General features: G+C 51.0%; 1 protein-coding gene across 5 annotated transcripts in view; it reads right to left on the bottom strand.

Annotated features, from left to right (window-relative positions):
• Positions 1–13,975, bottom strand: part of TBX15 (T-box transcription factor 15) — a 124,710-nt gene that overhangs the window by 99,303 nt on the left and 11,432 nt on the right. Inside the window, exon 1 of one of the 5 annotated variants that reach the window (XM_077842661.1) lies at positions 10,625–11,334. The exons of 1 other annotated variant lie outside the window; for it this stretch is intronic. In XM_077842661.1, the coding sequence (XP_077698787.1) occupies positions 10,625–10,829 (205 nt within the window). In that variant the 5' untranslated portion in view covers positions 10,830–11,334. Of the gene's footprint in view, positions 1–6,456; positions 6,479–7,639; positions 7,742–10,624; positions 11,335–13,975 lie in introns of those variants that run through there. 3 more of the 5 variants (XM_077842665.1, XM_077842667.1, XM_077842662.1) reach the window with 3 other exon arrangements.

Here is a 13,975-nt window from a genome sequence, read left to right as displayed (position 1 = left end):
CATTGCACCAAACAGAAATGATTAAAAGATAATAGTAAGAGTATTACCATCTCACACCAGTGTATGCATATATATGTATATATACACACACACACACACACACACTATGTATATCCTATACACACACATTCCATATATATAGTTGCGTATTATCTGGAATATATATACAATTATATACTGTGATTTGGAATACATAAATTGTATATTATACAATAATATAACATAACTATACTATATATTTTAATACATATTATGTAAACTATAGATTTTATCACCATATATATAATATATAACACATAACTTAGCACAGTGACTGGTACATAGTGTTCAACAAATGCTGCTATTTATTATCATTATATATGAAGTGTTGCTCTGTGCCAGCCACTCATGCTGGGCTCTGGAGATACAAAAGTAGTGAAGACAAGGTCCCTGCCCTACAGCAGTTTATGGGGTGGTAGTGAGCAAGGATGACAGTAAATTCATAAGCTCCTTGATGACACAAGTCTACACAGGGGCTGTGGCTGCAGAGAATGGGACCACCAAATACAAGTGTGGAGCTGTCACTGGCCCAGCTATATTAGTCTATAAGGAGAGACAGTCCCACAGATAGAAATCTGAGAACCTCTCCTAGGTGTGTGTTGGGCCCAGTTTTTTGTCTGACCCTGCCCTCAAGTTCAGCAGCTATGAATAGAGGTCTTGAATGCTAAGCTGTCTTCTGATCTATCTTGTTGACAAGCGTTTTGCCTGTTACTAAGTCATCCTTTTAGCATTCTCATATCTCTGCCAGATCAAGACCTCGGCTTAGCAGACTAGACATGGAAAATAGTTACTAGTGCTTTCCATCAGGCTTAGAGAATAATGAGGAGCAACTGATTTTCTTGGTGGAGGGGGGTGTCCCACCAATACAATCTACTAGTGATAAAGTTATTTTTCTCAGTCTTCCTTTCAAATCCATAGTTTTTCCAGCTATTTCTGGGGATGGCACAAAAAAATGTCCAAAGCATAGATAACTTACATGTCCTTTAAATTCACTAATGCCATAGAATTCTCCCAGCAGGAGGGTCCTGGGCAGTCACACAAGCAACAATAGATTATATCAAACAGAAAGGACTAGATCCAGCACTTCTGAACATGTGATATTAATCTAAAAACTTTTCAAGAGCTTTATGGAAGCTCTTAATTCTAGCTGTAAAAATATTTTTGGGGGTGGGGTGGGGGGCTTGTGTTACTATTACTGTTACTTTCTACAATTGCAGTAAAACTTCCCTTGTTCCAACAAAGGGATGAGTCAAGTGATGGCGAAGGTACATTAGGAGAGAATGTTAATATTTTTAAAAAGTTAACAGCATCACAGAATCTTACAGCTAAAGGGGCTTCACATGTCACATGAATCTCTCTCCCTCATTTCACAAACCAGGAACTGAAGCCTCATCAGTGGCTATGAAACAACTTTAAAACATTTTTTTCACATTTATACATCTGCCTTTAGAACAAATATCCCTGGTTCCAAAATTAATGATAAAGCTAGTACTAGACTCTAGGTCTTGTTTAAGCTATTTGAGCCCTCTTTCTGTCATAAGACATGGATATTATCTTGAATATGAGAGCCCACGTTAAAAGCTTTGTAGCACAGTAAGGACTCAAAGATGTCCACATAACCAATTAAGGTTCCTGAAATATTTTACAATTCAGTATTCTTCTGCAAGCTTACTCATAGGATCCATTTTCTCACAAATCCTTTTATCCCCTCATTAGTGCATAGGTATATAACCCCTCCCCCAGCTTTGCTGCAAATCAATCAATCAATCAAAGTAGAAGACCACTAAATGGAGGAAGCTTTGTCAAACCTAGGGAAAGCACGGCTGTGCTCACCATCACTTATTAACACCAATGCTTGCTCCTCCCTACAAATCAGTTGTATATTTTTCAGGAGCAAGAACACAAGCCCTGAACCACCCAAGTTCCCTAAGCCCCCGAGGTTACAATTCAGGGCCCTGGGGCCCAGTGTGATGGACACTTTGAGCCTCCAGGACAGACTTCCTTCTCAGCTAACCTTGAGTTGCTGAACTGTAGCAGGGAAACCATTCCTCCCTGTTTCTTACGTAGTAAGAATGTAGTAGTCAGAGATTAGTAGTCATTTCTATGGGTGGTTGTTTTTTTTTTTTTAATTTATTTTTAGGAGAAGAATTACTTCACTGTTTTTAATCTCCAAGTATAGCGTGAAGGACCATTGTTTGCTGTCCTTTTGTCTCAATTGAGCAATGCCAGCTTTCTAGAGGGCAGGGGGCATCTCTGTCATCACGGACCATCTGAGGCACCCGGGGATCCTCTGTTTCTCGAAGAACCGACAGAATGATTTTCCTTTTTAACTGACTGGCTAGGATATTTACTGACCCTAGAATTACCCATTTGGAAATGGTTAAGGATTAAAAGTACTTCAGGCCGAAGGATTCTTGGTTTCTAATTGCTAATGTTTGAAGTCAGTTTGATTCCTTGGAAATTTGTTCAGCCTGATGAAAGCCAAAGCTCAAACTCCCCTCAGGGCGCGAGGTGTAGGATCCTTGGGTTCCGTTAGGGGCTTTTTGTTTTGGGGGGTTTTGTTTGTTTGGTTGGTTGGTTTGGTTTGGTTTGGTTTGGTTTGGTTTGGTTTGGTTTGGTTGGGGAGGGGTTCTTTGGCTTTTGTTTTTGTTTTGCGGGGTGGGGGGGAGAAGGATCTTTTACCCAGGCCTTCGGGATTACCCCTGGCGGCCCGCACCCCTCCAGGCTGGGACGGAGCTGCGAAGGGCGCCGGCCCTCCCCGGGAGCGCGCACTCCCCGGTTTCCAGCGGCGGTGCTGACCCGCCGGCGGGGCCCGAGCTCCGAGCGCCGAGCGCCGGGGCAGGAGCGGGGCTGGTGCGCGCTGCGGTGGGGCCCGAGCGCTCCTGCCCCCGCAGCTGCTCCCGCCCCAAGGCGCCGCCGAGGCCCGGGCGAGGGGCCGGGGCAGGGCAGGCGCGCCCGGGGCCCAGTTCGCGCCCTTGGGAAGGTTACCCGAGTCGCCCCATGTTCCCAGGGTTGGTTTCACGGGAAGAGAAGCAATCCCACCTCCTTCCTCGGTGAAATTTCATCTCAACTTCTTTTAGAGAGAGAGAGACAGAGAGAGAGAGAGAGAGAGAGAGAGAGAGAGAGAGAGAGAGGAAAACTATGGGCGTTCCACTGAGCGTGTAGGAAGTGGGGGGAGGGGAACAGGATATGGGGGGAGGGGAAGTGGGGGGAGAAGAGAGCATAAGGGGGGTTGACTGCTTTCCGAGCCCACGTCTGGGGCTTCGACGATATTTTCATACTTTCGGGGCTATGAGACAGCAGAGAAGGCAGCCGGTGCTGGGAGTGAGAATTTCGGTTCACCCCGTTAAGAACCAGACGCTAAAATGCCAGGGCTCCCGGCTAGGTGCATAATAATGACCTCTAATGATCTCTTCAAGGGAACTCTACAGTTGTCTGTAGTATTCCGGTTTTTAAAAGAAGGCTATATTAGGATATTACGTGTGCAATCCAAACTTGGGGGGGGGGCGGGGTTGCTGTTAATTTTCTAAAGTGTGTGGCAATTTGGAAACAGCTCATTTAGCCTCGGCGACTATACTGAAGAAAATACAAGAGACTAACAGAGATTTTTCCACATATTTCCTGTGTTGTTAAAGTACTGTCCCCAAATCACAGTTTCTCTAGTTATTTCTATTAACAGATTTCCCTTTGTAATCCCATTAACTCTCTGCATGGAAGAACATGAAATTATTCTTCAGTATAAGCCAGCATTCTGTCCATCTGAAATGAAGGTGGCATTACTCACAAAATTAAATGTCAAATTTAGTTAGAAAAAAAAATTCCACTCTTCCTGGTCTTTTCAATCGTATCCATCCAGTCTCATTTTTTCTGCTGTTTTCTTAGACTTTGGTCAAAATCTTCAATTAATTTGACAGCTACATGGAAATGCCAATACTTTGAAGTTTCAAATCTGGGATTCTCTTGAATTGTCAAGTGATACCTAGAGATGACTAAATTTCTGGCCCCCCAAATTTTAGGTGTTTCCAGTTTATTAACTGGCTCCACAAATAAGGAAGGGGCACTTTACTTTCTCTAATATTTTTCTGATATTTCCTGAAATATTATCTATGTCTCATTCAGAGCTGCAGAGTTCAAACATAAATTGGTTTGCAAAGACATACAACTGTTTACATACTCTTTAATACATTTTATACACTTAGGTGTAAAGGGCATTGCCAAACACTGGCTGGCAAAAAGAGCATAGAATAGAGTATCAAGTGCAAGGCCTATTTTCACTTCTGGTATCAAAAGCTCATCATCAGTTTGTAGTCAGCAAAATGTCCTGCCTCAAAGTGAAGCCATTAATGGCACTGCATAAATGTTGATTTGTCGTCACCAGTTGCTTAATTCCCCACCTCTTCCCATTTCACCTCCTGTCCTCCCTACTGAGTCTCATTTTCCATCCTGACACTGAGAGCAGGGGCCTCACTTAAATTAAGTAATGATTATCCTTGCCCAAAGACGTGTAAACAGACCCTAATTTATAAATTTGCTAATTGCTATTCCAGTGCAGACCCCTGTATCTCAGCCATGCACATATAAAATTTAGAGCTTACTGGAAACCAGAAAAGGCAAGGCAAAAATAAACCACATGGAAGAAAGAAAGAAGAAAGAAAGAAAGAAAGAAAGAAAGAAAGAAAGAAAGAAAGAAAGAAAAAGAAAAAAAGAAAGAAGAAAGAAAGATTCCACATTCCACCAGTTCCCTACTTTTTCCCTGTGGAAAAATATCCCAAAACGTCAAAACTAGAAAACCACTAAATATTCTCTCCCGCGGAACTACTTTGTCTTTGTCTTTTGGGAGTAAAAAAGCAATAACCAGCTACCCACCCCCCCCCATAATAATCACTAGATGGATTTCAGCATTTCCAGAAAAGAACGTGAAATGCCAGTCTGCCCTCTGCGCTTTATCCCTGTGGAATCTTCTCAGTGCAGTCTTGTTTCTGTTTTTAACTCTACAGTCACCTAGAGAAGGAATTGACAGATTTAAGAAGTAATCATTTTACTCCTGGGTGCAAGAAATAAACTTCCAACAGAGTCCATAATCAGGATCTCAAAAAAGAAAAAGATCCTGCATCTTATTAATATTATATTTTTGGCAACAGAGAGAACAATTGTGACAGGCCTGAAATATTTCTCTCTTTAATACTAGCAGTGCCCTTGGAGAAGCTTGGATGAACAAAATGTTTCAGGTCTTCTGAGCCAATACGTGTTTGTCCCTCTCCTCTTATGGCCCAACATGAAGGATTAATGATGAGGGACTTGCTTCCATTAAATACATGTCCTCACACACAAAGGAAATTATACAAATAAATGGGGGAACACCAACCACCAATACCCAATCATCTCAGTTTGGGCTCCCAGGTTAGGTATCATACCATTCTTCAGGCGCTCCTAGCGAGCTCGATGTATTAATTTTTATTTGAAACTAATTTCCTTTAATATTTAAAAAAATGGTCTTGATACCATTTGAAGTAATGGGGGGGGCAGGCAAACGGCAGAGGATACATGTCAGTATAATTTCAGTATTAACTCCACTATTAAAAATTTAATTCCCCCTTCTCCTTGCATGAACGCCACGCCGCGAACTTTTCTTTCTGAGTGTTTAACTTATAAAATCGGGAAACCTCAAGTGGCCAGCTCTGAACCCAAAGAAAGTGTTCGATAAGAAAGGGTGTCGGGTGGGGCGTGGCAGATGCAAATTCAGAAGCGCTGCGCGCCTAGGCTGCGAGCTGATCTGTCCGGAGCTGATCTGTCCGGGAGAGGTTGCTCCCGGCGTTAAGCTCGTGCGCGTCGGACGGGGTCTCGGAGGGACAGAGGTGGGCGGCGGGGCCAGGCAAGGGGCCTGGCACCGCCTAGACGCCAAAGGAGGGACCCTCACCCCGCATGCTGGCCTGCCTGTTACCCCAGCACCTTCCGCACTCAGCCCGAGGACCTGTGAAGCGCGCGGGGAACGCGAGAAGACCGGAGGAGGTGCAAGACACAGCACACTCCGCCTCCCTTCCTTCGCCATTCCAAACGCTGGGCACGAGGGTCCTCCCAATTCCCTGTCCTCCCCTCTGCCCTCCAGCAGTTTGCTCCAAGTGCGGGATGGAGGGGATTAGAACTGTTTCCTCCTCCCTGGGGACTCCTACTGTGCCACCGCGCCACTGCCGGGCTTTTACAAAGAACGTCTGCAGGACCCTGCCTGCCCATCACCCGGGAACGACTGCAGTGCGCTCTCCCAGCCCGGAGTAGCCAGAGGGCGTCCGATTTAGCCACCGTCCGACCTGCGCGACAAAAGGGCCTTTGGCAGTCATCCCGAGCACAACCATCCTCAGCAGCCTGTGACAATTCAGATCTAGCCTACCCCCGCACTCCCCTTCACACAAGGTCACTCACCAAACAGGCGGCCACCGCGGAAGGCCATTTCGACTCGGCAAGCGAGAGCCTTGCGCATGTCCAGCAGGCACCCCACTTGGCTCATCCTCGTTTCCAGGCCTGGCACCTTCCGAGGCCTGCACTGGCGTAGGGGCGCACGCACCACTGAGGAACCAGTGTTCCTTGCCCCGGACTCTCCCTCAGGCACGCACCTTGGCTTCTCGCCCTGCGCACCCCATTACCCTTGCCCCACCGTCTGTGCTCCGACCTGCACCCAGGCTAGTTCTTGCCCCGCACAAGTGCACTCTCCCCACTGGCTTCAAACTCAACGCTCTTTCTCCATTACTTAAACTTCAATGAAGAGGCACTTCCTCCGTTTTGACCCTGTGTTTCCCTATTGGGGCGTGGGGTGGGTGGAGGGGTGATGTCAGGATTAAAATCTTGGGTTTTACTCTGAGCAAACAAGCCATAAAACTGGCAGATTAATTCTCAACAGTTGATCTCGGTCATTGGAAAGAAGAGCGAGCCCTGAGGCACTGCACGGACTTTTCCTGTCTCCTTTCACTAGGGATTGTGCAGATAGGTGCGCGGGACCCGCGATCCTGACACGTGTGCACATGTGCGCGGAGAGCAGATCCGCCTGCATGTTCTTGAGTGTGCCTGCTTTGTGTGCCCACCCGCGTACGCCGCCACCTTCTTAAGACTTCCGGAGCGCCGCGGCTGCGAGGCTTAGGGCCGCAGGCCCTGGAGGGGGAAATCCTTTCGCAGAAGGTTTGAATTATTTCGCTCCGCGGGAGACCGGACCTCGGCCGCACTCGGCAGTGGATTTGGGCGGGAAAGGCCCAAACTCGAGCTGGGGAAGCCGGGCGGAGCCGGGGCTGGGGTCCCAGCGCAGATGGCGCTGCCGCGTGCCTGAAATACACTTCCAAGGCCGCAGCCGGAGCAGCTGTTCCGGGCGATCCCGGCTCAAAAGTTTTCCCTGTTGCAGCTTTGGTGAGAGGCGGGGGCCAGCAGGCCGGAGAATCAGGAGTCAGTCTCCTCGGAAACCCTCCCGTGCCCGCGGCGGCTGCGTCCTGCCGGCTTCTCCAAAAGACGCAGAGTTATAGCAATGATGAGGGCACCTCACAGGCCCTTCTCCAAGACCCTGTGGGTCTCAGGGTTTTTCGGGACCAGCAGGCTCGGTGGAAAATTTTGAAATACATACTGTGTGTCCTCTGATGTGTGAGTTCCTACAGTGCGCAGGCTGGGCTGGTCCCCGGCTGCTGTAGGTTGGCGCCCCCCCGGGGCTGCGGGCTCTGGGCACCAACTAAAGCCAGCTCTGTCCGGAGGCAGAAAGAAAAATGGGCTGTGAAAAAGCAAAAGGCCACGTCTTTGAATAAAAGTTAAACGTTAAAATCTAACCCTTGCGTTATCTCAGGATCCTGGGATTTTGAGGCACCAGAAGGGAGGGCTGGAAACGGAGGTACCAGTCAGAGCCAGGAAATGGTGAAAATGATAAACACAGTTGCTTTAGGCGGGTGTCCTGTGTGTATCTGTGTGCGTGTTTGTTTAATCCTCCCCCAAGCTCCGTGGCAATTTTGTTTTTGTTGTCCTTTTTTCCCCCATTCCTGACTTCTTATCATCGGCCTAGCGCAGGCAAGCCACGCGGCGGGTCCAGCCTGCTCTCGGTCCTAATCCAAAAAGGGGGTTTAAATCATTTGAGGCCAAGGCCGGCAGAGGCATGGCCCAGGGCACAAGGGAGTCGCCTGTGTCCCTCTCTGACCTCCACCACCACACACATACCTTTAAAGGTGGTGTGTGTGCGTGCATTAGGGCGCTGTACCAGAGGAAAAAGAAAGGCCTACTTGGGGACCCCAAGCCCTGGCCTCGCCTGCCTTCCGCCAGGATCCAGGCCCAGAGGCTGCAGCTCCGCCTCCTCCACTCTAGGGACTGCGGAGGCTGCACACCACCGTGCAGTTTTTCTGAAAGATCTTTTCTCTTTCTATGTCCGGTTGGTAAGAAAGCTTTGGCCATTGCGGAGGGGGCTCCAGCTTGGAGATTCCCTGGGTGCAGGGTGCAGCCAGGCCCAGCTGGTAGCCTGGCCCCACAGGAGGCCCGAAAATGCTCTGGTCTTTCAGCTCCTTCTTTCTCCCCGGCCTTAGCCCCACAAACATATTTCGTTTTCTCTAACCCAAACGCCCATCTTTTTCTTAAAACAAAACAAAACAAAACAAAAACGATAAGATGAAATGGGAAAGGTTCAGCCGAACTCTGTGTGACATAAAGTTCTGTGTTAGGTCATCACCCCCTACCCCTATACTGTGAGAGCAAGAAAACAGCATTTTGGAAAACAAGTCCTGGCCTTTATGTCTCTGGACTGGTCTCTCCTTCTTCCAACCTTTTCTCTCCTCACTATAGTTGAGAAGAACGGCAGAAAGAGAAAACTGTAAAAACCGAGTCTCTGATTATGACTCTAGGTGTTGGTCCTTTTGAACCAGTGACCCTAGACCCAGCTTCAGCCGACCTGGCCTCCTCTCCTTGGAGAAAAGTACCCGCGGCCACGGTGCCTGCCACACGCAGTTAAATAATTTCTGTCTCTTCCACCATCAGCAAAGTAAAATAAACTAACTTCCCTAATCATGAGTTGTCACGAGGCCTTGAAAGAACTTCCACTAAACTGTGTGAAGGCCCAAGTGAGATTCTGACAACATCTAAATGCGGTGTGGAAATAGGGTCTGGCCAGAGATGGGAAACACACATTAGCCACGCGTTCCTTTCTGGATTGCCCACACAGGGGTCCGCGTGGACAGGCACCCGCATCCAAATACAGGGAAAGATTTGAGCGGACGAAATAAATCTCCTTTTAATTTTCTTTTCATCGACTAATAAAAATAATTCCCCAGCACTAAACTCAAATACCGTAACGGGCCACAAGAACACGGAGAATTCATAAAACTCTGGTCTCTGCAAGTCACCCGCTAATCGCGTTATTATTAGCCTCGGGAGCATGGAAATTGAACTGTCACTGCCGAAAGAGAAAATGTAAGCGACAGCTGTCCCTCCTTGGGTCGGCCAGTTTTCCAGCCCCCAAGCCTCTGGGCCCCAAGCTCGGTCCCCAAGCTCTTGGGCCCGTGGCCGCCCCCCATCCCTTTGCGAGTCGCCGCCCCCACCCTGGCTTTCCGCTTTCCGGCGCGCTGACCCAGGTTTACTCCCCAACCCTAGCTGGTCAGCAGGAGCACCTCCAGAATAGCAGTAGAAGTCCTGGCTGGAAAGTTTCTGAAACCGCTAGACCAAGCTGCAAGCGTACGTGTATAAGTGTGTGTGTGTATGTGTGTGTGTGTGTGCGCGCGCGCGCGCGCAAGATTCTTCCGACAACAGCTGTTCCCAGGGGCTGTTTTGCACAGTGGAAATCTTGGCACTTAATACAAAACGTTAAGTTGTCTCCCCCTTCCTTCAACAGCCCATCCAGGTTTCTGCTAAAATACAGATACCAACGTCGGCTCTGTGTTTTACGTGTGGTGTGCATACACTGTGCATAGATCCGAGACACAAATTAATCGCTCTGCTCCCCCCTATACACAGACCTGTGGGCCCTTAAGAGTGACCCAGGGAGCAGGGTGAGAGGTCTAACATACAACCTTTTCCCATAAGCACTGTGAAGGAGAAATATAATTATGCTCCGTCGTCTCCCGAGTAGGGGAAACACAAGAACTTGAGTCCCCGAAAAATTGGTGGGGGAAGGGCGAGGACCGAGGTCGAAGGCTAAATGGGACAGACCGGGCATTTCCCGAGACTGGGTATCGAGCCCGAGAACTCCGCGCCGGTCCTCTGGAGCTCTCAGAAGCGAATCCCAGCCCCTCTCCACTCCTGTGGCCGCCTTCGATCTGCGCCCCTCCTCAACCCCAGGGGCCTGCGGCCGCTCAGCTGTAAACCCCAGAACCGTGCGCTCCGGTCCCAGAACGGAAAGGGATGGGACCGAGGCCTCTCTGCTTGAGGTTGGCGAGGAAAATGCGAGGCTCGGTTCCCCCAAATTGTCCGCGGCGAACTTGGGGAAGGCTCCTGACATTTGCGCAAAGAAAGGGAAACCCGCGTTGGAGCAAGGCAGGGCGTCAGCGAGCAGGGCCTCCCTCCACACCAGTCCGCCCTTCGCCGGCGGGCCGCCCGCGTCCCCGCTCCGCCCGCCTCCGTCGGTCCGGTCCTGCGCACTCACCCGGGTGAGGCTCCAGGCCGTGTGCGGCCGCGTCCTCCGCGTCTCCGAGTGGGCCCGCGGGGCTCAGCGCCTCCATGGACAGGTCCAACCCCTTCTCCTCCCAGTCTCTCAGTTTCCGCTTTTTATTCGAGCCGATCAGGGCTTCAACCGAGAAGGCATGTGCTCGCGAGCTCAGGGCGACTGCAGATCTTCTCCTTTCACTCATCTTAGCCGCCCGCACCCCGGCCTCCGCTCGCCCCCGCTACTCAGGGAACAGCCCGCGCCCTCACGCTCGGAGCGCCCGCCGGGCCGGGCCCGGGAGAGGCGGCGGCCCTGCGGCTCCTCTGCACCCTCCCCCTGCGTCCTCCCCCGCCCTCCGCTGCCGGCCGGGACCGGCGCCCCTGGCTGCCCCAGCGGCTAGGAACGAGCGCCCGGAGCGCCGCCCGCTCGCTGCATGAGCGCCCGAGTCCTGCTTCCCACCCACCGGGGCAGGCGCTCACAGGCTGTGCAGACTGGACTTCATCTTTTTTTTTTTTTTTTTATTCTCTCTCTCTCCTCCCTCTCCCTTTTCTCTCCTCCCTCTCCCTCTTCCTCTCTCGGTCTTCCCGTCCTTCCTCTGATCCAAACTTCTGGGAAACTTTTTTTCTGAATTCCTCCCTTCCCAAGGAGCTGGGGGCAGGCGGTGCGCTCCTGTCCGTGGGGTGAGGGAGAGGGAGGGGGAGGAAGAGAAAGTCTGAGGGGAAAAAAAGCCAGCCCCCGACCAATGGCGAGGAGGGAACAGGAGAAACCCTGGGAGCTCGGGCCAATGGAAGAAGGGGAGAGACTGAGGCCCGGGCCAAGGCTCGGCGCGGGTAGTCCGGGGATGCTCCCGGGCCGACTTTAACCCCTGGCTCCCCGGTCCCCCACGAGTTCTTCATGGGGGAGGGAGGAAAGCCGAAAGTCGAGGTCTGATCGGTGCCTCTCCATACTCCTGCCAGTCCCAAATCCGTACCTTTTCCTCCCAAATCTGCTAAGTTTCACAGACGCTGCAAGCCCAGAGTCATTTTAATGACCGATCTGGAATGGGGGGGGGGGCTCTCAACCTGTCCAAAAACGCCCAGAAAACGACCCCGATAATCTCGCGCCTGCCTCCAGACGCTATAAGTCTTCGGGTTCTGTCGGGATTTCGCCACACAGGTTATTTTCCCGTGGTACGATTTCGAAGCAACCCTGGCTAAGGCAAAACGAAAGAAATAAACAAAGTCGCCCCGTTACTATCGAGGGTCTTGTAACTGTGGATCTCAAGGCGCTTCCTCCTTCCAGTTCTACCTGGTGGCGAAGGAGACGTAGGCTCTGCTCCGTCCAAGCAAGAGGCCGGCGGCGGGGCGCCCGGCGGACCGCGCGCTCCCAAGGCTTCTCCCGCCTGGGCCCGCACGCAGCAAACGCTCGCCTTCCCCTCGGCGTGGATGCTCAGCTGAGCTTTGCCTGCTCGGGGCGCCTGCTCTGGAGAACCCACGGAGAGGGGATGCGCAAGGGCAGCCAGCGACTTTGACAGCGGAAGAGCTTTTTCAGAATTCCCTTCAAATCTGATCACCTCGGGAACCAGCTGTCCCGGCTCACTGACCCTCCCACCACCCTCAAAAAAAAAAAAAATTTTTTTTTTTTTTTCCAGGACAGCGCGGTCGTCAGAGATTTCTCTGGAATTTACAATCCAGCCCTCTGGCCATTCTCATTTCCCACACCCCCTCCTGGGCCATGCCACTGGTCGCGGGCCGCTGGAGACCCCAGCGCAGCTCAACGCAGAGCCAGTTCACAGGGGCCGCGAAGTTGATCCTGCCAAGCAGAAAAGAAGGTCTCGGATTTCGCGGACGGCGGCCTAACCACAGCCTGATCTTCCCATCCCAACGCCTTGGTCCAGACGCTTCTATCCCGGAGCGAAGAGGGAGGAAAGAGCCAGCTCCCTGGGTGCGAGCGACAGACCGAGAGGATTAGCAGACAAGTGTCTCGGAAAGCCAAGCCGGGAGCAGGGTCAGCAAACCTAGGGCAGAGGACACCTTCTCTCCTCCCCCCCACCCCCCGCAAAGAACAAGCGCCCATCTCCCTCCCCTTCCACTTTGGGGCGACAGCGGAGGGCCTGTCTGGCCTCTGAAACGGCCACATTCCCCTCCGGACCCTGCGGTAAATCTAGTCCTTGATATTATAGTTGGAAGTGTTCTGGTGCTGCAGGGAACGGCTGAGTGTCACCATTGCACCTTGGGCTTTTTCGGAGAAAAGCAAAAAAGAACATTTTTAGAGCTCCCTCAAATTGGGCGTCAGCAAGGTGAGAGGAAGCTAGCCGAGCAGCAAATGAAGAAAGAATAATGGAAGCCACAGGTTGAGTGCGATTCGGGCACTCAAGATTTTTTGGCCTCCAGTGACTTCCAGGAGCCTTCCTCAGGCTTGGGGATCCCCCAGCAGCACTCCAAGAACCTTGGGATCTAGAAGCTACTCACAAAGCCCCTCTGTGTCTCCCACCGCCTTTGGAGACTGCAGGGCAAGGCACGGGGTCTCCCACCTCAGTCACCCTTCAGCGTTGCTGCCATGAGCTGGGGCAGAAAGTGACAGCACAATCACCACAACGGGGCCTCAGCAAAAGAGGGGGAGACAAAGGCCAGCCAGGAGCGCACAGTTACCTTTTCCAGTGGCTTAGACTTCTCTTTGGGCTCCTGGCTCCTGATTCTGGTTTCACTGCCGTTCCGGTGGCTGGGGCCGGTTGGGACCAGGCCCAGTGGGATAGCATAGATGGGGCCAGCCTCTCTTCCTTCCCAGGGTTTTCCTCCTCCCCTTGCCTGTATCTCCCATCTCCCTCTGGCAGCCTCTTGCCTTGGCCTTCCCACACAGACCTGGTTTGGATTGAGAAGTAGATGTACCATAGGCCATACCCCCTCCTTGAGACTGTGAAAGCTTCTCAAAAAGAGGACTTTGGCTTATCCACATACCTAGATGCAGGTCCAGAAAGCCTGTACAATGTAGATGACCATTTACACATGTTGGAGAGACACACATAGAAAAGAGAGCACTGGCTTCAATAGCATGCATCTGCACCTCACCCCAAAACACACATTCTGCATAGAGTTCTCAGAGGAGTTCCTATTACCCTTCCTTCAGGTCTACACATAGGTTGCCCCTGCCTCCATTGCAGTATATACACATATCCTAGAATTGCGAATTAGGCCATTAAAACAAATCAGATGATCATGAAGCCACATTGCTTTGGATCATTATTCATGAAAACAGAAGCTTTCCTTCAGGTAAATGGGAGGGCCGGGGATATTTTCTTTTTGTGACTGCAGCAGTCATTCTAAGTACCCCTCCCCCCAGGGGCATGCATTCCTTGGTTTGTGACCCAGTACT

Source organism: Canis aureus, chromosome 12 (assembly GCF_053574225.1).
Source record: "Canis aureus isolate CA01 chromosome 12, VMU_Caureus_v.1.0, whole genome shotgun sequence".
Classification (NCBI taxonomy): domain Eukaryota; kingdom Metazoa; phylum Chordata; class Mammalia; order Carnivora; family Canidae; genus Canis; species Canis aureus.
The sequence above is the reverse complement of the archived record's forward strand: the minus strand, read 5'-3'. Positions and strand labels throughout refer to the sequence as shown.